General features: G+C 41.5%; 1 protein-coding gene across 20 annotated transcripts in view; it reads right to left on the bottom strand.

Annotated features, from left to right (window-relative positions):
* The window catches only part of NRCAM (neuronal cell adhesion molecule), a 263,101-nt gene that overhangs the window by 44,115 nt on the left and 194,044 nt on the right, over positions 1–24,942 (bottom strand). For 13 of the 20 annotated variants that reach the window (XM_088457770.1, XM_088457830.1, XM_088457808.1 and 10 more), the window contains 8 exons: positions 20,810–20,934; positions 19,896–19,925; positions 18,716–18,817; positions 15,241–15,438; positions 14,898–14,968; positions 14,362–14,587; positions 14,157–14,272; positions 10,102–10,306 (listed from right to left, as the gene is read on the bottom strand). In XM_088457770.1, the coding sequence (XP_088313896.1) occupies positions 10,102–10,306; positions 14,157–14,272; positions 14,362–14,587; positions 14,898–14,968; positions 15,241–15,438; positions 18,716–18,817; positions 19,896–19,925; positions 20,810–20,934 (1,073 nt within the window). The remainder of the gene's footprint in view (positions 1–10,101; positions 10,307–14,156; positions 14,273–14,361; positions 14,588–14,897; positions 14,969–15,240; positions 15,439–18,715; positions 18,818–19,895; positions 19,926–20,809; positions 20,935–24,942) is intronic. The other 7 variants (XM_088457799.1, XM_088457871.1, XM_088457853.1 and 4 more) reach the window with 1 other exon arrangement.

The following is a 24,942-nucleotide window of genomic DNA, read 5'->3' as shown; positions in this document are numbered from 1 at the left end:
TATATGCCATGGAAGCCACTTCATAATAGGAGAAGAGGCTGTAGAGTAAAGGACCTACTTAGTCTCCATTTCAAAATGGAATTGAGTCTTAGAGATAACTTTCACAAATGGGGGGGAGGCAGGGGGATTTCCAATGCTGGGCTATGGTGGCCCTAGCTGATACTAGAATGTGACCAAGGATGTAGCAGGCAGATTTAGGAACAGTGGAAGGATACCAATGTAAGAGGGCTAAGGAAGGGTCTGGGGTCAAAGTAAGACCTAATACGTCATATATAAGGGTAAACACTTCTGTCCAAAAAGGGCTTCAAACAGGGCATTGCCAGAAAACGTTGAAAATAGAGCCATGAGAATGACAAATGTTGAAATCGCAGGCCATATCCGGAGGTGATTGAAACCGATTTGAATCAGTATACATATTATCAACCCAGTGTTTAAATTGAAGATAATAGAACCAAGCTGAGGGACTTAAATTAAATTTAACACAAAGGTCAGGGAATGGTAAAATGGAAGACGGGGAAAACAAAATCTGTCCTGACACCTAGGCGTATCCAATAAGAGAAAAGCAAATGGGGCAGAGATCTATCTAACGGCTGGAGGGAAACAATCCTTGTGGGAATGGTAAACTCAAAATGTTTTTTTTGCTTAAGATCCCAAACTTTTAGGAAATCGAGGACAGCTGCAGGGAACAATGGAGATTGTGGACGGAGCTGACGGGACAACCAAAGGAGGTCAGGGAGAGGGAGACCTTTAACGATAGCATGTTCCAAGTCCACCCAGGGCTTACTGCTTCAGTGTTTTAAGACCTTTTTGTCAGATGTTACTATGGTATACTGAAGTAAAATTACAAGCATTTCATAAGTGTCAAAGGCTTTTATTGACAATTACATTAAGTTTATGCAAAGAGTCACTATTTGCAGTGTTGACCCTTCTTTTTCAAGACCTCTGCAATTCGCCCTGGCATGCTGTCAATCAACTTCAGGGCCACATATTGACTGATAGACGCCCATTCTTGCCTAATCAATGCTTGGAGTTTGTCAGAATCTGTGTTTTTTTTTGTCCACCTGCCTCTCGAGTATTGACGACAAGTTCTCAATGGGATTAAGGTCTGGGGAATTTCCAGGCCATGCACCCAAAATTTCGATGTTTTGTTCCCCGAGCCACTTAGTTATCACTTTTGCCTTATGGCAAGGTGCTCCATCATGCTGGAAAGACATTGTTCATCACCAAACTGTTCTTGGATGGTTGGGAGAAGTTGCTCTTGGAGGATGTTTTGGTAACATTCTTTATTCATGGCTGTGTTCTTAGGCAAAATAGTGAGTGAGCCAACTCCCTTGGCTGAGAAGCAACCCCAAACATGAATGGTCTCAGGATGCTTTACTGTTGGCATGACACAGGACTGATGGTAGCGCTCATCTTTCCTTCTCCGGACAAGCGTTTTTCCAGATGCCCCAAACAATCTGAAAGGGGATTCATCAGAGAAAATAGCTTTACCCCAGTCCTCAGCAGTCCAATCCCTGTACCTTTTGCAGAATATTAGTCTATCCCTGATGTTTTTCCTGGAGAGAAGTGGCTCTTTGCTGCCATTCTTGACACCAGGCCATCTTCCAAAGTCTTCGTCTCACTGTGCATGAAGATGCACTCACACCTGCCTGCTGTCATTCCTGAGCAAGCTCTGCACTAGTGGTGCCCCGATCCCGCAGATGAATCAACTTTAGAAGATGGTCCTGGCACTTTCTGGACATTCTTGGGTGCCCTGACACCTTCTTCACAACTACTAAACCTCTCTCCTTGAAGTTCTTGATGATCTGATAAATGGTTGATTTAGGTGCAATCTTACTAGCAGCAATACATTGCCTGTGAAGCCCTTTTTGTGCAAAGCAATGACGACTGCATATGTTTCCTTGCAGGTAACCATGATTAACAGAGGAAGAACAATGATTTCAAGCTCTATCCTCCTTTTAAAGATTTCAGTCTGTTATTCTAACTCAATCAGCATGACAGAGTGATCTCCAGCCTTGTCCTCGTCAACACTCTCACCTGTGTTAACAAGAGAATCACTGACATGATGTCAGCTGGTCCTTTTGTGGCAGGGCTGAAATACAGTGGAAATGTTGTTTTTGGGATTAAGTAAATTGTCATGGCAAAGAGGGACTTTGCAATTAATTGAATTTATCTGATCACTCTTCATGACATTCTGGAGTATATGCAAATTGCCACCATAAAAACTGAAGCAGCATACTTTGTGAAAACCAATACTTGTGTAATTCTCAAAACTTTTGGCATGGCTGTACATAGTAACAGCATACTATATTTTAGCGATGCAGTCCAGATGTTTACAGTCTCTATATCGACAGTGACTAAGCAGACAAGAAAAAGTCGGAGCCGAGATCCCGACACAGTTTTATGGCTACTCAAAGCATTTTAACTGTGCAGACCTTATAACTTTAAACATTATGCTTTAATAGCATGTTTCAAGTTATAACGCCCTTATGGTTAAAATGCTTTAAGTAGCATTACAAGGGATTCTGTCGTTGGCTTTTACATATCTACATAGTGCCTGTAGACAAGTTGTATGCAACCCATTTATAAAGTGTTGTAGGAATATATAAGTAGGACAACCTTTCTTTCTTTCTATTGTCCAATATTAATGTAATACATTACTTTCATATTATACACATGTATTTTTAATTGATCTTTACATAGTTAGATTAAAACAAAGGGGAAAACGAGGTACAGTAAACTGGCTTAAAAAGGTAATTGTATCAAGGAACTAAGAATTTACCTAATTTTTGAAAAGCATTTAGAAAACTTTGGCTGAAGTAAAGACTCTTCATAGCCTACCTCACAACATCAGATGTGAGGCTAATGGGCAGATGTAATAGCCACTGTCATTAAAAGCACATTGTGTGGCAGAGGACAGGCAGTGGTGTTTGTCCACAGTTGGCAATGAGGATAAGCGGCACTGTAGATATACAGTATGTGCATCTTGCTGTGTATGTAACATGTCCAGCATGATCCTGGTCTTTGCAAATGTGGGAAACGGCTATGTGTAGCCATGGACTCTGATGAGCTCCATATGCCAAGGACCACCAGGGAGCCTGGGCAGTCACTCTCACGTATGCACAAGTAATCGTTGTCAACTGCAAAAGTTCCGCCATGGTGAATCCAGGAAACAGTTTGTAGTACAGGTTGAGTCTCCCATATCCAAAATGCTTGGGACCAGGGGTATTTTGGATAACGGAATATTCCGTATTTTGGAATATTTGCATATCATAATGAAATATCTTGGCAATGGGAACCAAATATACTCATAGAAAGCATTTATGTTTTAGATACACCTTATACACACAGCCTGCAGGTCATTTTATACAATATTTTCAATAATTTTGTGGCTCAAGCAAAGTTTGTGTACAGAAATGAAATTCATTTATTTATTTACTCATAGAAAACATTTGTTTTATATACACCTTATACACACAGCCTGAAGGTCATTTTATACACTATTTTTAATAATTAGTGCCTTAGACAAAGTTTGTGTACATTGAACCATCAAAAATCAAAGGTGTCACTATCTCAGTCATGCCAAAATAATTCCGTATTTCGGAATATTCCGTATTTTGGAATATTTGGATATGGGAGACTCAACCTGTACAAGCAGAGTTCATTCTAATATCACTGTTTGTGTTTGCTATTATAACCTTTAAATAGCACGCAGCCAATGTTTTCTGTGATAAATATAAAATGCAATGATGTAAAAATACTAAACCCCAATGCATTTCTATGTTTAGATTGATTTCTTCTGATCAATTAGGGATTAATTACATGTGCTACTGGCTTCCTATTGAAGCGTATGGATCTTGTAGTGCCAAAGGTTTACACTTACGTAAAATTGACATTCAGGTAAGTGGATTGCACATGGGCAGTGTGAAAAGTGAAATGCCGAGTGGGGAAGAAGTGCAGCAGGTCTGAGAAACTGGGGAAAGCGACATCACTGAGGTGATGCCAGAGGACAGGGCCACCAAGTTCCTGCTGTGTCTGTGTGCGGTGCTGAGAGAAAAGCCGAGTTCTGGAGCTGAGAGGAGGACAAAGGCAGTGTGCCACAGATGCTCGATCGGACTGAGATCTGGGGAATTTGGAAGCCAAATCAACACCTTAACCTCTTTGTCATGTTACAGTACTCAAACCATTGCTGAACAATATTTGCAGTGTGGCAGGGTGCTTTATCATGCTGAAAGAGACCACTGCCATGAAAAGGTGTGCTTGGTCTGCAATAATGTTTATGTAGGTGGTACAGATGTGTCCTCATACATCTAGCCTCCATACACAAGGTCCCGTGTCAGGGCCGAAACTAGGATATCTGTCACCCAGTGGAAGGCAGCAATTTTGCGCCCCCTCCCTTCCCGTACCTGGATTTTGTCCTTGCTCCTCGATAAGGCAGTGCACTACTCAGACATCCCTGGTATAGTGACTTACATTATTCCACACATCATAATGCCCATTACACATTATGCCACACACTGCAATGCCTATTACCAAAGTGCCACTTACATATTTGCCCGACACCATTTTATGCCCCACAGTAATGCTTCTAATTACTTTAAAATTACCTGCTCGTTGCCAGGGGGTTTATGCTCGTTGCCAGGGGTTACATGCTCGTTGCCATGGGGTTTCATGCTCGTTGCCATGGTGTTTCATGCTCATTGCCATGGGGTTTCATGCCCGTTGCCAGGGGTTACATGCTTGTTGCCAGGGGGTTTCATGCTTATTGTCAGGGTATTTATGCGTGTTACCAGGGGTTACATGCTCGTTGCCATGGGGTTTCATGCTCGTTGCCAGGAGTTACATGCTCGTTGCCATGGGGTTTATGCTCGTTGCCATGGGGTTTATGCTCGTTTCCAGGGGGGTTTGAAGGGAGAATATGCAGCTCTCGGCATCCTCTCCCTGCAGCGCCAGTGTTCTCGGCACTTCCGGGAACGCTGTGTGCATTGCGCTCTGCTAACAAACACTAGAGGTCCAGTAGGACCTCAAGCATCTGTCTCTTCTTTGGCGGCGGCCATTTTTGGATGGCCGTTTTCAGCAGAGTCCATGCGGACAGCTAGTCCGCATGGAATCTGCTGAAAACGGCCATCCAAAAATGGCCGCCGCCAAGGAGGAGACTGACACTAGAGGTCCAGTAAGGACCTCTAGCATTTGTCTTCTCTTTTTTGGCGGCCATTTTCAGATGGCCGAGTCAGATTTTTCACCCCCCCGCAATACCCACCCGGTGCACGTGCACCTCTAGCCCCCCCCTAGTTGCGGCCCTGCCCGTGTAACTCTCCTAGTGTCGGGCATTTTTTTTGCTGAAACTGCATCCAACTCGCAATGCGATCATTAGGATGCACCAGTAGACTGCGCTAATTAATTTGATATGCAACACTTATAAATCTGTGTGCACCTGAGTCTGTATATGAAGCACAAGTGTTACATATCAAATTAATCGGCACAGTCTGCTCGTGCGTCCTAGTCACATCGCTTTGCATTTTCGTAAAAAAAAATGCCCTGCACAAGCAGAGCCTCATGGAACCTGGCGCGTCGAGAGGTGCTTTTTGGCGCAACTTCAGCAAAGGTTGTGTAAGGACATGTATGTGTCAATGTAACATCCAAAGTAACATCCACGTGAAACCTAAGATTTCCCAGCAGAACATTGCCTAGAGCATCACACTGGCTCTGCTGACTTGCCTTCTTCCCACAGTACATCCTGGTATCATCTTCCTCAGGTAAATATAGCACACGCACAAAGCCATCCACATAATGTAAAAGAAAACGTGATTCATCAGATCAGGCACCTTCTTTCATTGTTCTATGGTCCAGTTCTGATGCTCATATGCCCACTGTAGGTACTCTTAGCAGAGGACAGGGGTCAGCATGGGCACTCTGACCTGTCTGCAGCTATCCAACCCCATACACAGCAAGCTGCAATGCACTGTGTGTTATGACACCTTTCCAACATAGCCAGCATTAACATTTTCAGCAATTTGTGCTACAGTAGCTCTTCTGTAGGATCAGAGCAGGTGGGCTAGCATTGGGTGCCCATGACTCTGTTGCTGGTTCACCTGTTGTCTTTCCTTGGACCAAATTTGGTAGGTACTTACACTGCATATTGGGAACACCCAACAAGACAGATGTTTTGGAGATTCTCTGACCCAGTCATTTAGCAATCACAATATGGCCCTTGCCAAAGTTGCTCAGACCCTTGAGTTTGCTGATTTTTCCTGCTTCCATCACTTCAACTTCAAAAACTGAGTGGTAACTTGCTAACTGCCTAATATTTCCCACCCCTTGACAGTTGCCAATGTAACAAGATAATACACATGTCAGTGGTTTTAATGTGAAGTCTGATCAGTGTATATTCAAAATATAATGTGTTGAAGTAGTTAAGAAATTAAATTTGCTACCTAACCATAGTTAAAGTGGCACTGCAGCAGCCTAAGAAGTGTGTTTGACTGCCAAGAGAAACACAGTTTGCTGGTTATTCATCGCATTGTAAGTCATTTGCATAGTGATAATTACTTTCTACTTATTCTTTATTGTGAAAAGTCCCATGTTATTTGTATGCTGATGGTTATTTATTGCATACCTTATACCTGGACCTACATCCTCTTACTCCCTTTAATACATTTTCCAGATTATTCTGCTTATCAAGGTTGTCACATTAATTTTACTGTGTATGCAGCGGGTCTAGCCTCTCTGCTGTAGTCTGAGAAGGAAAAGCTGGTGGAGTTGTTGCCTGCCAGAAGAGAGAAGTTCCACTGGAGCTGCCGTCTCTACTGCAAGGTACCACCTATAGCTAACTTATCTGTGCCCACACTTCCACCCCGGGGTACAAAATTACACACAAAGTGAGGTACACAATATGTCTACAGTGCTGTTTGTCTTCATTGCCATCTGTAGACAAGTGCCACTGTCCTTAATCTGCCACGCAATAATAGAAATTCTGTTCTATTGCTTTAAATGACAATGGCTAATACATCTGCCCATTAGCCTCTGCAGAATATATACATGTCAGTTCTAATGATATCTGTGAGAAACCATTGATTTGCCACATTTAAAATAACTTTTTGCATGATTCTAGAGATATTATTTTATGACATTATACATACCATCAACTTGCTGTAATATATTTGCTTGTGTTAGGTCTCCGTGGGTTTACTACAGGGGCGGATTGGGCCGCCGGGACGCCGGGCCGTTCCCGCTGGACCGGCCACATTGTTCCCTTTAGGGGCTGCCACTCTTCATTCACCCCTAGGCCACTACAACTGGCCGGGCTGCCGCGATCGGAGCTATGTGCTCCGATTGGGCAGCACACTAATGTAAAAAAATAAAATGGCCGACGGGGGAGCTTCTGCACATGCCCAGCAGCAGCTCCTCCCATAAGCCTTGCGGAGCCCGTCAGGTACTACAGACGGCTCCGCCTACTGCTCGTCAGTGGCCCGCCCCCTCTCCGGCTCCTTCCCTGGTCTGCAGTGCACGCACAGGACCCGGCGCGACTTGCTGCTGTCCTGCCAGTCTGCGAAAACCAGCTTGTGTAAATTAGCCTGGCTCTGTATACATAGTATGGGCCAGTCCCTATAGTGGTCTGTGGACGCCCAGCCAGCCGTTCAGTGACTCACCCTCCCCAGGGCCTCCACTCCCTGTCCAGCTGTGTGTGAATATACAGTCAGTGTATATATATATATATATATAAATATATATATCTATAGATCTATATATCTATTATCTATATATATCTATATACATATCTATATATATATATATATGATACATATGTGTGATGTATATATATATGATACATATGTGTGATATATATATATATATATGATACATGTGTGATATATATATATATATGATACATATGTGTGATATATATATATATATATATGATATGGTAATTCTGTATATTTACTTTATATGCACAAATTTACTTTATATAATATTAATATATACAGTCCAGTATTGCAGTGTCATATAATGTTCAAGGTCCGGCACTCCAAATCTCAATGTAGCCTTGGCCGGGATAAGGTGCGGTACTCGGCGCAATTACATGAATAGACAAACGTTTAAGTGTTAGTAACACTATTGTCAGCATTCTGACGATAGTGTTACTAACACTGAAACGTTGATCGTATCCGTTTGTCTATTCCTGTAATTGCACACCAAGTGCCACACCTTACTACTGCTTATATATATACACACAGTATATAACAATGGCAGTTACTTTTCTGGCAAAGCTCTTGATTCTGAGAGGACAGCATCCTGCCCCGTCGACAGGCTCATCCCCTTGACAGATCCCACCCCTCAATAGACTCCACCCCCATTAGGGCTGCTTCCAGAAATTTCCCGGGCTGGTATTTTGACCCAATGCGCCCCTGGTTTACTATTTTAGTATGTTATATGTATGTTTTTAGGAAATAATTGATACATTTCAATGTTTATTATCCCAACTACCTTTCTATTTTTTTTTTATTTATTCTAGTTCATTCACTTTGTGTGTCAGTCTATTTTATTGCAGTAATGTGGTGTTGTGCTTGCTTTCTCTTTTGTGGCTTGCAACCCTTTTTCCACAGCTGCTAGGATTGTAATAGTGTTCCTCATGAGCATATTTCACTATACCAGGTTTTACTGCCTGTGCCTTTTGGGTTTGTTGTTATGGTTTTATCTTGAACACAGCATGAATGTTTGTGCCACTTATATTATTGGAGCAAAGTCAAAGAAATAAAGATCAAGCAACCACCGTATTATTGCACAACTGTAAGGGACTGATGTAGATGGAGACACAGGACCTGATTCAGACCCGGTCGCAAGCGCTGAGCGCTCGCAACCGGGTCGATGGTGGCCCAGAGCACATGCACACGACGGAGCCGGCTCCGTCGTGCGCATGCCCTAGACTCGGATAGCGACGGGCAATAGCGATCACAAGTGATGTCAGCGGGAGAGCTTTAGGCTCTGTTTCAGCCGAAAGCTCTCTGGGGCTTGCGGCCACGAAACTCTACCACAAGGGTCTCGTCGCAAGCCCGATGGTCGCGATGGTCTTGACCATCGCGACCATCATCCTGGCCGCTCACATTAGCTGTGGGTGGCAACCCACAGCAATGTAAGCGGCCAGGAGGCCGCTCCATAAAAAAAAAAAAGACGCCCTGATTCAGAGCGAGCGCTCAGTCAGAGCGTCCGGCTCTGAATCAGAGCCACAGTTTTTTCCACCCCTTTCTTAGTGCTAAATTGTCTTTATGAATACACCATGAAGCTAAATGTAAACCTGGTGCAGGGAAGGTTATACTATACGATCAATATTGAATGTAAGAAAAAGATACAATCTCAAATAAGGCCCATTTCCCTGGGAATCCTACCCACTGTTTATCTCTCCATATAAGTGTTACTCGGTGTCTCGGAAGGACTCTGCTGTGGAAAGGAGCAGCAGTGCATTTTGAAGGAACATCTGAGACCCAGACCCAGGTGGTAGATTCCACTAGCAGCTAACTGTTGTCATTCTGCATATAAGTGTTCAGTGACAAACTACTCTGTTCATGCACTTTAATTACTTTCTATGCTACAGAGGAAATCGATTTGTTATTATTGACAACTACTCAGTTCTATCTCATAATACAACATTGCTTGAAGAAAAGGGAATTATTAGTAATCTATTTACATAAATATACAACTAGAGAATATTTCTGTGAGGTGACCGAGCTCTCACTCGGCATGTTGTCTGCACCATTCATCGTGAACCATACAATGGATTGTGCAGAGTTAGGGGGAGATTTGTCAAACTTAATTTACTAGTGCATTCCATAAAATGATAGCTAGCATCTGATTGCATACTAGAGACACCACTTCCACTTGTCTTCTTTAGAAGGGTTGATAAATCTCCCAGTAAGTAAGATGTAATTTGGCATGTACAGTGTGAGAGGAGGGGAGTGGGCAGTGAAAATAGTTACATCAGCTATAAGATCACTCTATTCCGATTTTTACATTTTAAGGCATATGTTTGTCTTGTCTTAATAAAGTAACATTTACTGGCAATTTAATTCTGACTAAACACATTTTAATGCAAAATGAGTAGATTACCTCCTTCTGGGGTCTCAAAGTAATTATCCTTGCTGGAAGGTCCCTCCCCTTTGCCATTGACCACTCTGACATTGAGAAAGTAGTGGGTGTTGGGTAATAAACCGGGGAGCATTCCATGGGTCCGGTTTCCAGCAAATGTCAGCATCCATTTTTCTAGGTGCCTCTTATGTCTGTTCAGTGGATTATGTGCTTTCCAGTAGTAGACCTACAGTACAAAATACATTTAAAAGTATCAGCTCGTAGCTTTTTTTGGACCAGGTACCCCCCCTGCCAACAACGTTATTTGAGTGCCATCTCTTATGCTTTTATATATATATATATATATACACACACACACACAGTGCATCCAGAAAGTATTCACAGCGCGTAACTTTTTCCACATTTTGTTATTTTACAGCCTTATTCCAAAAATGGAATAAATTCATTTTTCTCTTCAAAATTCTACACACAATACCCCATAATCACAACGTGTAAAAAGTTTTTGCGATTTTTGCAAATTTAATTAAAAAAACCCCAAAAAACTAAGAAATCACATGTACATAAGTATTCACAACCTTTGCTCACTACTTTTTTGATGCCCCTTTGGCAGCAATTACAGCCTCAAGTCTTTTTGAATATGATGCCACAAGCTTGGCACACCTATCTTTGGGCAGTTTCGCCCCCTCCTCTTTGCGGCACCTCTCAAGCTCCATCAGCTTGGATAGGAAGTGTCGGTGCACATCCATTTTCAGATCTCTCCAGAGATGTTCAATTGGATTCAAGTCTGGGCTCTGGCTGGGCCACTCAAGGACATTCACAGAGTTGTCCTGAAGCCACTCCTGTGATATCTTGGCTGTGTGCTTAGGGTCGTTGTCCTGCTGAAAGATGAACCATCGCCCCAGTCTGAGGTCAAGAGCGCTCTGGAGCAGGTTTTCATCCTGGATGTCTCTGTACATTGCTGCATTCATCTTTCCCTCTATACTGACTAGTCTCCCAGTTCCTGCCGCTGAAAAACATCCCCACAGCATGATGCTGCCACCACCATGCTTCACTGTAGGGATGGTATTGGCCTGGTGATGAGCGGTGCCTGGTTTCCTCCAAACATAACGCCTGACATTCACGCCAAAGAGTTCAATCTTTTTCTCATCATGATCTGAGAGTCCTTCAGGTCCATTTTGGCAAACTACTGGTGGGCTGCCATGTGTTTTTTACTAAAGAGTGGCTTTCGTCTGGCCACTCTACCATACAGGCCTGATTGGTGGATCGCTGCAGAGATGATTGTCCTTCTGGAAGGTTCTCCTCTCTCCACAGAGGAATGCTGTAACTCTGACAGAGTGACTATCGGGTTCTTGGCCACTTCCCTGACTAGGGCCCTTCTGCCCCAATCACTCAGTTTAGACGGCCGACCAACTCTAGGAAGTCTTGGTGGTTCCGAACTTCTTCCATTTACGGATGATGGAGGCCACTGTGCTCATTGGGACCTTCAAAGTAGCATATATTTTTCTGTACAATACAGACAATTCCTTTGACTGGTCTGCTTGGTTTGTGCTCTGACATGCACTGTCAAGGGTGGGACCTTATATAGGCAGGTGTATGCCTTTCAAAATCATGTCCAATCAACTGAATTTACCACAGGATGACACCAATTAAGCTGTAGGAACATCTCAAGGATGATCAGTGGAAACAGGATTCACCTGAGCTCAATTTTGAGCTTCATGGAAAAGGCTGTGAATACTTATGTGATTTCTTAGTGTTTTTTTAACTAAATGTGCAAAAAAATCTCAAAAAAACATTTTACACGGTGTCATTATGGGGTATTAAGTGTAGAATATTGAGGAGGAAAATTAATATACTCCATTTTGGAATAGAGCTGTAACATAACAAAATGTGGAAAAAGTAACATGCTGTGAATATTTTCCGGATGCACTGTGTGTGTGTGTGTATATATATATATATAAAAAGCATAAGAGATGGCACTCAAATAACGTTGTTGGCAGGGGGGGTACCTGGTCCAAAAAAAATTAAATATCAACACTCGTTTAGATGAATCCACGGGTTTATTCACATAATAAAGAAAAATACACGCAGCATCAGCTGACAGTAGCCTGACGATCGTTTCAACTGCCATCCAGTTTTCCTCAGGGGCCCCTGAGGAAAACTGGATGGCAGTTGAAACGATCGTCGGGCTACTGTCAGCTGATGCTGCATGTATTTTTCTTTATTATGTGAATATTATGTGAATAAACCCATGGATTCATCTAAACGTGAGTGCTGGTTCTTCTTGTCTACCTTGTGGGCTATCAGCTTGCTTAGTGACAGAGTGTTGATATATATATATATATATATATATATACAGTGGGGCAAAAAAGTATTTGGACAGCCACCGATTGTGCAAGTTGTTGCACTTTAAAAGATGAGAGAGGTCTGTAATTTCCATCATAGGTACACTTTAACTGTGAGACACAGAATCAGAACAAAAAATTCCGGAAATCACATTGTATGATTTTTAAACAATTTATTTATATATTCTTGCGGAAAATAAATATTTGGACACCTACCAACCAGAAACAATTTTGGCTTTTTCTTCTTTAGGAAGGTCATCTATCCTCCACGTTATCTGTATTAATGGCACCTGTTTGAACTGGTTAACTGTATAAAAGACACCTGTCCACATCCTCAAACACTCAGACTGCAACCTCTCCACCATGGCCAAGACCAGAGAGCTGTCTAAGGAACCAGGGACAAAATTGTAGACCTGCACAAGGCTGGGATGAGCTACTCGACAATAGGCAAGCAGCTTGGTGAGAAGAGATCAACTGTTTGTGCAATTATTAAAAAAATGGAAGATCACTGACAATCTCCCTCGACCAGGGGCTCCATGCAAGATCTCACCTCGTGGGGTATCAATGATCTTGAGAACGGTGAGGGATCAGCCCAGAACTACATGGGGGGACCTGGTCAATGACCTCAAGAGAGCTGGGACCACAGACACAAAGGTTACCATTAGTAACACACTACGTCGTCATGGATTCAAATCCTGCAGCACCCGAAAGGTCCCCCTGCTTAAGCCAGCACATGCCCAGGTCTGTCTAAAAATTGCCCATGACCATCTGGATGATCCAGAGGAGGATTGGGAGAATGTCATGTGGTCAGATGAGACCAAAACAGAACTTTTTGGTATAAACTCCACATGCCGTGTTTGGAGGGAGAAGAATGATGAGTGGCATCTCAAAAACACTATACCCACGAGTATGGTGTTGGAAACATCATGGGGGTGGAAACAAGCATGGGGGTGGAAACATCATGCTTTGGGGATGCTTTTCTGCAAAGAAGACAGGACTACTGATCCGTATTACGGAGAGGATGAATGGGGCCATGTATCGTGACATTTTGGAGAAAAACCTCCTTCCCTCAGTAAGAGCATTGAAGATGCAACTTGGCTGGGTCTTCCAGCATGACAATGACCTCAAACACACCGCCCGGGCAACTAAGGAGTGGCTCCGTACGAAGCATTTCAAGGTCCTGGATTGGCCTAGCCAGTCTCTAGACCTCAACCCAATAGAAAATCTGTGGAGGGAGTTGAAAGTCCGTGTTGCCCGGCAACAGTCCAAAAACATGACACATCTAGAGAAGATCTGCATTGAAGAGTGGGCCAAAATACCTGCGGCAGTGTTTGCAAACCTGGTCAAGAACTACAGGAAACGTTTGACCTCTGTAATTGCCAACCGAGGTTACTTTACAAAGTATTGAGTTAAATCTGATTGGTTGCTATGGGCAACATCTCTTCTACAACTTACTTCTAAAAACTCTCACTTAAATTTACCCCTTAGTGTCTTCTTTTCCAAGTCGTCTCAAGTGTCAACGGCTTGTTCTATATATATATATATATATATATATATATATATATATATATTAGTCAATTATGCAGCCCTTGAAAATAAACTTTTTGCCTACCACCTAAATAGACGATATGTAATAAAATGCAGGTGAAGACCTTTTTCACATTTTTCTCTTAAATAAATTCATCTAGAAAGTGCTTGTTACACGCAGGCTATCTGAGCAGCAGAAACACCTACCCGGTATCCTTGTAGATGACCCCGGACAGATGTCAGAGGGACAGAATCCCACTGAACTTTTACTAATGTGGTATTGATAATATCCACCTCCACATTACCAGGGGCAACCATTGGAACTAGTGTAAAAAAAACAAAAAACATTAATTACTGTGCATTTCAGGCTAATTCAATTCAGAGTACTTGTTTTAATGGTACTAAGACTTACGGTCTTCTCCTGAATGTCCAATGACAATAGTAGGTTCTGGAGCATATCCAAGATCATTTAAAGATTGAACCTTCACTTCATATGGAACAAATGTCGGAGTGCCAGACACAATATATTTAGAAACATTTGCAACTGTGACAGATGTCCATTCCTCATCAACGTCTTTCTGTCTCCAGCTCACTTTGTATTGAAGACCAGGTCCATTAGAATCAAAGCCTTTCATAGGCTGTTTGGGTTAGGATGAAAAAGCAGTAAGTCATGGAACAATCACATCTAATGCACAATTTGGCTGCATTTAGAGCATAAAATTGCAGCTGAAATGCGCACTTATCACCCTGATGCATTTTATTGCATCAGGGGAATAAAAGTTCTTAGCTTTTTAAACACTGTCAGTAAATTAAGCTCCAAATGTACCATATAAAGATAGATCTCTGATAAACAGTGTTGATTTACCACATTCTATAAACCCTAATGGGTTTAGGAGAAGACTGTTATATAAGAAAGATAGTCAGACTTAGAAAGATAGTCAGACTTACTTTCCAGGTGATTACCAAGTTGTCTGGCTCTGTACCTATTCCTCTAACACCGGACGGACTTGTCTCAGGTTCTGAAAATAACAAAATAAGTTTGTGTTATTTAGTGCTTCCTAATTGTTTTTGCATGTTAGATGTGACACTACACTAACTCTTCAAATGATTTCAGTAAATATGACATAATAATGAACCCTCATTATAATGCTCTCATTGCTTGTCAACTATTTAGAATGTGCAAAAAGTAAAACATTTAGTTTATGACAAAACGCATGTACACAATGTATCATACATGTGCGTATAATTTTATATTGCTATTAAAAAAAAAGTTGTTTTGTAGTTTACAAACCTGCTGCCTTTGTAATGTAACGTTCAGATGATTCACTTGGGTCACTCCGTCCAATTTCATTAACAGCAATGACACGGAAGGAGTAGTTGACATATGGAGAAAGGGAAAGAGTGGATGTGGCCTGTGTACCATTCACCTTGGTCTGGATGTGCCAAGCTCCGGGGTCACGCATTGCATCCTCATACTCAATGATAAATTCTAAAGACAGATTAACAAGCTTTACACACTTTTATATTACTTATAAATTATTGACTCTCTAAAAGTTTCAGTCAGGTTGACAAAATACTATGTAGGTTGTTAGAGTCATAAATGTGAGATTGATTTCAAAATGAAAAAAGACACAATTTCAATAATTAATTTACTACATCTAACTTATTTTGGTCATCATGTAACACAGCTGCAATACTTTTTATCTACCATCATAGAATTATAAAGTATGGGTTGAATATATTGCTTCCCAGTCAACAAGTCATAGGTCTACAGTGGCACAATGCAGGGAGGTAATCCTATTAGGGGAGGAGGATAGTGTAAAGTACTGTCCTGTGTTTCTGCTCTTAATGCTGGCTCCAGCGATAAAGGTAAGTAAGGGAGATGTGAGAAGACCTAAGGGGTTGTGAGAGGAATTTCTGTGAAGTCTGATGGGTATGTAAAGGAGTTGTGATGTGCATTCTGGAAAGTCTGAGGGGCATGTAAGAGGCACGTGGAGAGAGTTTGATAAGTATTTAAGGGATATGTGGTGGAATTCTGATGGGTATGGGGAGGAGTTCTGATGGGCATGTAGGGTAATGTGGGAAGGCCTGAGTGGGGAGGTCTCATGGGCTTATGGAAAGGTCTCATGGCATATGGGGAGGTATGAAGGGCATTTAAGAAACAAGAAACAAGTGGAGAGGCTTGATGGCATGTGAGGAGAAGTGAGGTGCATGTGGGGAGATCTGAGTGGGATATAGGCTGTTTACTTAAGCTTTCTTCCTCAGTTCAATCCTCAACAACAATAGCAGAGTGAGCTAATACGCAGAGTAAGGCTAGGTACACACTAGGTGAACTGCCAATGCAACGGCTGGTTGTGCAACGGCTGGTGGTACAACGGCACAATATATCTGGCGGTCGATACACACTGAACGATCTGGTGAATAACCACCCGTTATAGCTTTCACCTGCACCATTCACCTCGTGGTGTCGGCAGCTGATGCCGGCGCGAGGGAACGCACATAGTGTATACACCGTAGACAATCCGGATGATATGTCGGTCCAATCCGGCTTATCGGCCAAGAAATCATCTAATGTGTACCCAGCATTAGAATATTTGAAGCCTTCTGTACTCTACTCCACTGGACACGGTAAAGAGCTGTGCTTTTGATGATTATTGTGAACATTTTATCATTTGGGGAGATTTGATGAACATGTAAGGGGCATGTTGGGAGGTCTTATTGGTATGTAGTGAGTTCTAATGGGCATACAAGGGGTATGCGGAGAGGTATGATGGTATGTGGGGAAGTCTGATGGTTATGTGAGTATGTCTGATGGGCTTGTAGAGAGGTATGAGGGGAATATAAAGGGTATGTGAGAAGGTTTTAGGATTGCCAAAACTAACAATGATAATAAGGGTGGTGTATTCAATACCCGGCGCTTAGATCTAAAAGATGTTTACCTAGAACAAGGTATCAATATGAACAATAATGATATACCTTGCAAGTGTGACAATTTTTCATTTTACTCTAATTTCACACATAACAAAAGTACACATATATAAAAGACATCAATCACAGACCATACATATAACATCATGTGAGAATGAATCCATAAAGTTTCTTAAAAGGAGATTCCCTCGCTGGGGATTGCGGTGGGCTAGCTTGATCAAGCAGGAGGGTCCCGGGCACATAGCGCGGTACCACTGCAATAAGGTGTGTAAGGAGCCCAGTTCAAGATTCCGCTAACGTATACAGAATATCCCTTTCAAAGAACCAGGTCCAGGCATGCAGTCTGCACAACGCGTTTCGGTAGATCCTTCATCAGGAGCGGATGGTATGCCACTAAACTGCTGGGGTTTACATAGCCCTATACCGGATGTGTTCCGATTACCTTCATCTGGTTATCTGACACAGAAAGTGATGTTTGTGTTCCAATGTGTTACTTCCGGTCCGCGGCCCAGAGACTCCCGTTTATTGAACGCCGGAGATTGACATCCGCCGTCCTCATGTCATCCGGTCTTTTCACCCAGTCAACATGATGGCTATTGTATAATGCCATGTGTATTAGACTCCGGGTTTTGGATAAATTCACAGGTGCAGACGCCATGCACCTGTGAATTGAATCCCTGAGCCACCCATATAAGGCTTATATCCACACATGTGTCGCTGAACATTGCCTTGATCCGAACCTTGGCTATACTTCACCATGTTTGCGTACACCACCGACCATCAAGGGTAGGAATAGGATTTATACAGTAGGGCCGCCCTCCATAATTATGGAGCATCCTCCTGGACGCTCGTATAGCTGTGGGTCACCACCCACAGCCTATACGAGCGTGCAGTTTGATGGCCGCGATGGTCTTGACCATCGCGACCATCGCAACTGCGAGCCGGAGCCTGCGGTTGAGTTTTTCAACCGCAAGGCCCGGAGTGATTTTGGCTCTATCAGAGCCAAAATCACTCCCACTGACATCACTAGTGATGTCAGTGGGCCGGCTTCTGACGGTAGGCGTTCCCTTGGGAACGCCCCCGTCAGGGAGGCACGCCCCCGGCACGCCCACCAAAGGGGGCGTGCTGTCAATCAACATCGACAGCACGCCCCCTTTGATCAGACACAACGAGCGAAGGAAAGTCCTTCGCTCGTCGCGTCTGGCGCATGCGCACGACGGAGCTCCAGCCGTCGTGCGCATGCGCAGTGCACAACATCGACCAACTTGCGAGCGGACAGCCGCTTGCGAGTGGGTCTGAATCAGGCCCTAAGAGTACAGTTAAACCATATACATATATACTGTATGTGTTATTAATTTATCACAAAATCTTTTGGAGGATTTCTCTAAGTTTGCTCTCCTTAATATAGCATATTTCAAATAGACTCCAATTGACATCTGACATCATTGAGCGCTGGTTGAAGGTTTCCACTTTTACCTTTTACATTTGATTTATAAGTATTTTTGTGTTGTTACTTGCTTAATGTGGATACTCGCCTGCTGCATAAATTGATCGTTTACTGCGCTCTTAATTATCTACTAATATTCCTGACTATATCCTTTCATTATCTGACTGGTTGGCAACACCTGTCATAAGGGAATGCTTGGCAGGTAATTTAATTATGACATTACTGACAACTGTATTTCAAAAAACAAATCACACACAGGACACAAGAGGGTCCCTTAAATATAGCACTGAAATAAAGACTATTCCAATAACATATTTTTTATATTTTTCTTAACTGGATGAGAGCTAAGTGGGAAACTGACAGCAGATTTTATTTTTACATATTAAGTTACCCGTGATAGGGCTGTTATTGTCATCTCCTGGCACCCACGAGAGCTGCACGCTTCTTTCAAGAGCATCAGTCAATTCCAAATCCGAAGGTGCGTCTGGGCGATCTGAAAGTCAAATTATCCATTATATTGTGCAAATAGGCTGCTTCCTGTATAACTGAGAGAGATTAGCCACAATGCCAGAAAAGAATCTCTGAAGCAAATCTATGTATTCATGTGGTGTAAAAAAAAGTGAATCCATTTCCATGCAATTGAACATTACACTGCAAATGACAGCTGTGGAAGATAAGACAGAAGATGCTTGTAGATCTGTCATAAACCAGGATAAAACAATTAAATAATAAAGCAGAGAAAATAAGTGCACAAATAGTAAAGATTATTAGAGCAGCCATAAAGCAATGAGATTTTCTGAACAAAATATTGCATTTCTTTTTAGGATAAAGGGTCCAAAAAGTTAACCAGCTATTTCTTCTTTATGGTATACTTCTGTTAATAAGTAAGTAAGGGGCTGCAAGAGAGTGGATTACGCAGCAAGTGAAGTATAAGCACATGTGCCCTCATGTTAACAGCAATGACATTAATATCAGCACTACAAAACTAATACATCATATACACAACAACACTTCTAACAAATACATATACTACAACACAAGACTAGTATGACCTGAGGAACCCTATCATTCCAGCAGTGGATACACACACACACATACTGTATATACAGTATGTGCAAATAAAAGAACAATTTCACTACAGCAGAGGCCATGCAAAAAGTAAACAGCTTATTATAATTAAAATAAATTAAAATAGCAGCCTACAGTACTTAAAGGGGAAGTATCGAGAATACAAATGAGGGAGTGTAGTACTTTATTAAAGAACAGAGCATGATTTCATGCTGTTGGTGTAAATGCAGAGCTTGGTCACTGACTACGCCCTCTATAGTCGGAAACAGAACCTTTACATATTACGGTATAGTTAATGCCATCAGGTCATTTAAATTTACCATTTCAGCAAGGATGTCATTATTAATCTCTAAGCAACTAGAGCACATACAACAGTGCAATGTGTATTTCCCCTTTAACATATGCGTATATATAAATAAAATATCATGCAACGGTATAATCCATATATAAATGCACATGAGGTGTGATATGTTTATGCATAATGGATGGGTGTGTCTGTTTACCGTTCTTTACAGGTGGTGGTAGAGTAGCTGCTGCAAGGGATATTAACACAATATTAGTAAAGATCAATAGCTACAGTAGCATGTACATGATGTACTGTAATAACTATACAGAGCAGGTAGTAGTAGTAAGATAAATATTCAGCTCTCATTTTCCTCTGTCATGCTGCAGAAGGGCATCAAATCAAATATTTAGGTTATGGTTACATATAATACTGTTAATATCTAATATGGAAACCTCATCCAGCCAAAAATACAGATCAAGTTTAAAGTTATTTTTGCAGATATATAAATAATAGACTAGACATAGAGCTTTTCCTATGATGTTATTTTTTGTATGCTTTACTGAACCGTTATTTTCCTGGGATGTTTTATTCTCTGGGGTACTAAATGAATGGTATTGATTAAAATAACTTCATTAATTTTCCCTTTTTTACTGCAAAACATTCCCACAAGTCTAGACAATCTTACAAACAGAATAGCATGAAAGAGAACAGGAGTGAGTGCAAGAGTGTAGGTGTAAACTAACGAGTAAGGTCCAAAACAGTGAGGCTGCAGGGAAAGAAGATAATGTAAGGGAAGAGTGTGTGGCTGAGAGTGTATTTTTGCATGGTAACAATTTGGGATGTAATCAGGGTAGCCTACTTTATGTTTTTTATCTGTATCTCATACAATGAAAAATTAATATGTCGTGTTCAGATAGATTTATTTGAATTTTATAGTTTTTGTCTTGGTTCTGTGTTAAGCATAGTTGAGACAGTGAGTAGCTAAACCAGAAGAGTACAAATAAACAAAAGAACTTGACAGATAATTGTTATTCACAATAGTTTAACCACAATATAAAATATTGGAAATAATATATAGAAATGGTAATGAATAAATTACTTGACAGCATAGAAATAAGGTGAATGTCTTACCAACAACAGTGAGCATTGCACTAGCTGAGACGCTGTCCAAGGTAGTGTTTGCTACACAAGTGTAAGTGCCTTCATCCTTTTCCGTTATATTCTTTATAATCAAACGTTCCTTTTCAAAAGTGTATCTGAAAAACATACAATTGAATACTGTTATATGTTTTATTTAATGTATTTTTGTTAGTATAATAAAACATATGTTCTCTCTCTCTCTCTCTCTTTATATATATATATATATATATATACAGAGAGAGAGAGAGAAAGAGAGAGAAGATTTCATGTATTACTTACTAGAGACTAGAATATGACACATAGGGGTAAATTTACTAAAGTTAGAGTTTTTAGAAGTGAGTTTTAAAAGTGATGTTGCCCATAGCTACCAATCAGATTCTACTTAACATATAACTAGCACCTTCTAGAAGATAATAGCTAGAATCTGATTGGTTGCTATGGGTAACATCACTTTTAAAACTCACTTCTAAAAACTCTCACTTTAGTAAATTTACCCCATAGTGTGGCAGAACATGTGAAGTATGTATGCTATTTAATCATTGTTCCTGTTTATTTACTTTTTATTTCGTCCATCTTTTCTTTAAACAATTTGCATTTGGGACTGATGGTCCAAGACCATGGTCTGACCATATTAGGCTCCGGTTTAGGGTTAGGGTTCATTTAAGCATTGTGAGTATTTTCTCATATTAATCATAATTTAATAAGTCTTAATCAAAATCACATGCCAAAGAATTTGGGGTTCATAAATACTACATAACTCTGATACAGAATATTAATTGGCTAATGATAACTGGGATAAATTGAAAGTTTAATGCCAGCAAGATAAAGCAGACAGTAATCAAGGCTCCCTGTAAAGAGCAGACAGCTCTTGAAACAAAAGTGGTGGTGGAAGAAATTGGGAATTTATAGTGACTGTGCAAGATTACTGGGCTTTTAATCAGTGATTTAGACAGATCAAATGATTGTTTCTGATTAATGCTTTATCACTCGCATGTTATAAGGCTCAAATTAGAGTTTTTCTGTGACATATGGTATAATTATATGTGGGTTGTTGGTATTAGGGGGGTTATTGATGTAATGTGGGAGTCTGGTGGGGGCTTTTAATGTAATGAAGGGAATTAATCAAATAAATATGGGGTCTCTTTATTAAATGGGGGCTATTAATGGAATGTATAGATGGTGGGGCTATTATAATATTGCACGGGTGAATACTGCAATGTGGGGTCTGTATTAAATCTATTAGCTATTTTATAGGTGGGACTCATTGCTGGAAATTTGTCTACTTATTAAATTGGAAGGCTATTACTGATGTGTCCTTATAGTCCTAGTCTCAATACACCATGCAAAGTGATACGCCAGCACAAGGGAGCCACCTGGTACTTCACTTGCACCGAGCGTTCTTATTTTCACCTTTTGGTTTTGTCACATATGCTTCTCTATCCTCCCTCCTTTTGCCACATATGCCCCCCTCCCACACCCCATTGTGTCTTATGGTAATCACCCTCGCAACCATAGTTACAAATATCCCCCAACCTCCCTCTCACTGTTATATATGACCCCAACGTTCCTTCCAATAGTCACATATGGTTTATGACTATGGGAGGGAGGTTGATTGGCATATGTTAGTAGGTGGGTTGTGAGGCACATTTAACTGGGTGACAGGATTGGAGGATTATGTGACAAGGGGATGGAGGTTATGAACTGTAGGTGGCAAGAAGGGTTGGGAACATAATGTATGACAAAGGGAGGTGGCCATTATTTGATTCAGGACCAAGGCAAGTTGCATGTGCCAGGACCATGTAAGTCTCATATGTACAATGTCCACACACCTGCAGTGAACGGTGAGCTGTATAATCTATGTTTAACATACGGTGTGAATCACTTGTACAGTTGAAACTAATAGCATTCATACAGCCCAGGGCCTCAAATCACCTATATCCACCAAAGTGTAGCACTATGATGTCCATTTATTCACAGATCTTCCAGTTAAATACACACAGTAGCTACACCTACTCATGTTAGCTACTCCCTCTGCATGATGTCAACACCGCCTCCAACAGCATTGTTATGGGGGGACGGCATACGTTCCAGGAGTTCTGTTTCCTCTACACCATTTAATAAAACCATGTAAGAGTTAAAAAGCCATCATCCTACCATGTCTTCTAAACAGCCAATCAGATGCCTGTGGCAACAGCTGTGGATGGCTCAGGGTGAAGACAAAAACTGACACTCACTGAGAGAGGGAGGATACTTTTCATGGAAACTAGCGTATAACTGGTACTGTGTAATAGGCAGGAGAGATGTGGAATGGAATGTAGAAGACACAGAAGGTATAAAGAGACAATGACGAAGGTTAGAAATAGGAATAATAAGGAGAGATGGAAGAATGGATGACAACGAGGAATAATGAAAGAGAAACTGGGAATCACTTTAGAAAGCAAAAGAAGATTAAACAAGACATAATTAGTTAAGAAGTGGGAATAGGGACAATCTCAGTTACATAGGAGAACCGTGAGTAGGCTATATGGAGGTGGAGGCAAGCATAACAGAGAGTAAAAAGAGTCATGTTACACAGAAAATTAGGAGCTATGATTCGGAGGCATAAAATAAGACAGGTGTCAGTCTGAAAACCAGTCAGTTGTAAGTGGAAATCCAGTTAGTTATATTTATCCAATTATATAATTGATCCGTATTCAGCATTAGTCTAGAAAGCAGCACCCAGAGAGAGAAGACAAAGAAGCAGGAGGTAGTAAAATAGAGAGGGAAGTAATATACACAGCTCATGTCAGTAGAACCATGGTTGAGATATCTGCTGCGGCTGATTCAGAGTGCAGAAAGGAACTACAATAATCAGCAGCCAACACGCACGCACGCACAACCTGGCCAGGTGAACATTTATGTTGTTTAAGCCTAAATAACTGGAGAACAAGAATCAATTATTTCATGACACAAGGGACCATTACCTGGAATTCTCTCTATTTTTGAACCAAATGATAAAGAACAAATACGAGGATGAGTCAAAATATATCTGCACTCCCAATTATTATTATTATTATCACTTATTTATATGGCGCCACAAGTGTACCGCAGCGCCTTACAAAGTACAAAAACAAATTGTATACTAGTGACTTACAGAACAATACAATACAGGAAATGGATGATATATATTGCTACATTAGCGACCATATCACCCAGATAAGCAACAGAGCATAAGCAACCAAGTGTTAGGTGCCCTAGTGGTGAGTAAGAAGTAAATGACACTATAGTAAGGTGAAGCACAAGAGGGTAGATGGCCCTGCTCGTGAGAGCTTACATTCTAAAAAAGGTGGGGGAAGACAAACTGGGTTGACACAGATGGGGTAGATGGGGACGAAGGAGCATGTAGCAAGGAGTTAGAATGATAGCTGTAAGGCTTTGATGAAGTAGTGGGTCTTGAGAGCCCATTTGAAGGATTGCAAACAGATGGAGAGTCGGATGGGGAGTGGGAGAGAGTTCCAGAGGTGGGGAGCAGTGCGGGCAAAATCTTGGAGGCGGGAGTGGGAGGAAGTAATCAGCTGGCATGAAAGGCAGCGTGCATTAGTTGAGCGAAGAGGGCGGAGAGGAGCGTGAAGGGAGATGAGATCAGGGATGTATATGGGAGAAGATTGGGTGAGGGCTTTGTGAGCGAGCGTGAGAACCTTAAATTGGGTTCTAAAAGGGAAGGGGAGCCAGTGGAGAGCTTGTAGGAGAGGGGAGGCAGATGTAGAGCGCTTGGAGAGGAAGATAAGCCGTGCAGCAGCATTAAGGATAGACTGGAGAGGAGAGAGATGGGATTTGGGGAGGCCAGATAGGAGGAGGTTACAATAGTCCAATCTGGAGATGACCAGTGAGTGTATGAAGGTTTTAGTAGCATCCTGGGTGAGATAGGGTCTGATCTTAGAAATATTTTTGAGATGGAAACGACAGGACTGTGAAAGGTTCTGGATATGTGGTTTGAAGGAGAGGGATGAGTCCAGGATAACTCCAAGACAGCGCACCTTGGGACTAGATGAGATAGTTATTCCATCAATTGATAAAGAAATAGTGGGAAGGGAGGTGATGTGGGAGGGTGGGAAGATGATCAGCTCTGTCTTAGACATATTAAG

This window comes from Taudactylus pleione, unplaced genomic scaffold, assembly GCF_031769625.1.
Source record: "Taudactylus pleione unplaced genomic scaffold, aTauple2 ptg000041l, whole genome shotgun sequence".
In the NCBI taxonomy this organism is placed as follows: Eukaryota; Metazoa; Chordata; class Amphibia; order Anura; family Myobatrachidae; genus Taudactylus; species Taudactylus pleione.
This window is presented reverse-complemented; position numbering and strand designations above follow the sequence as displayed.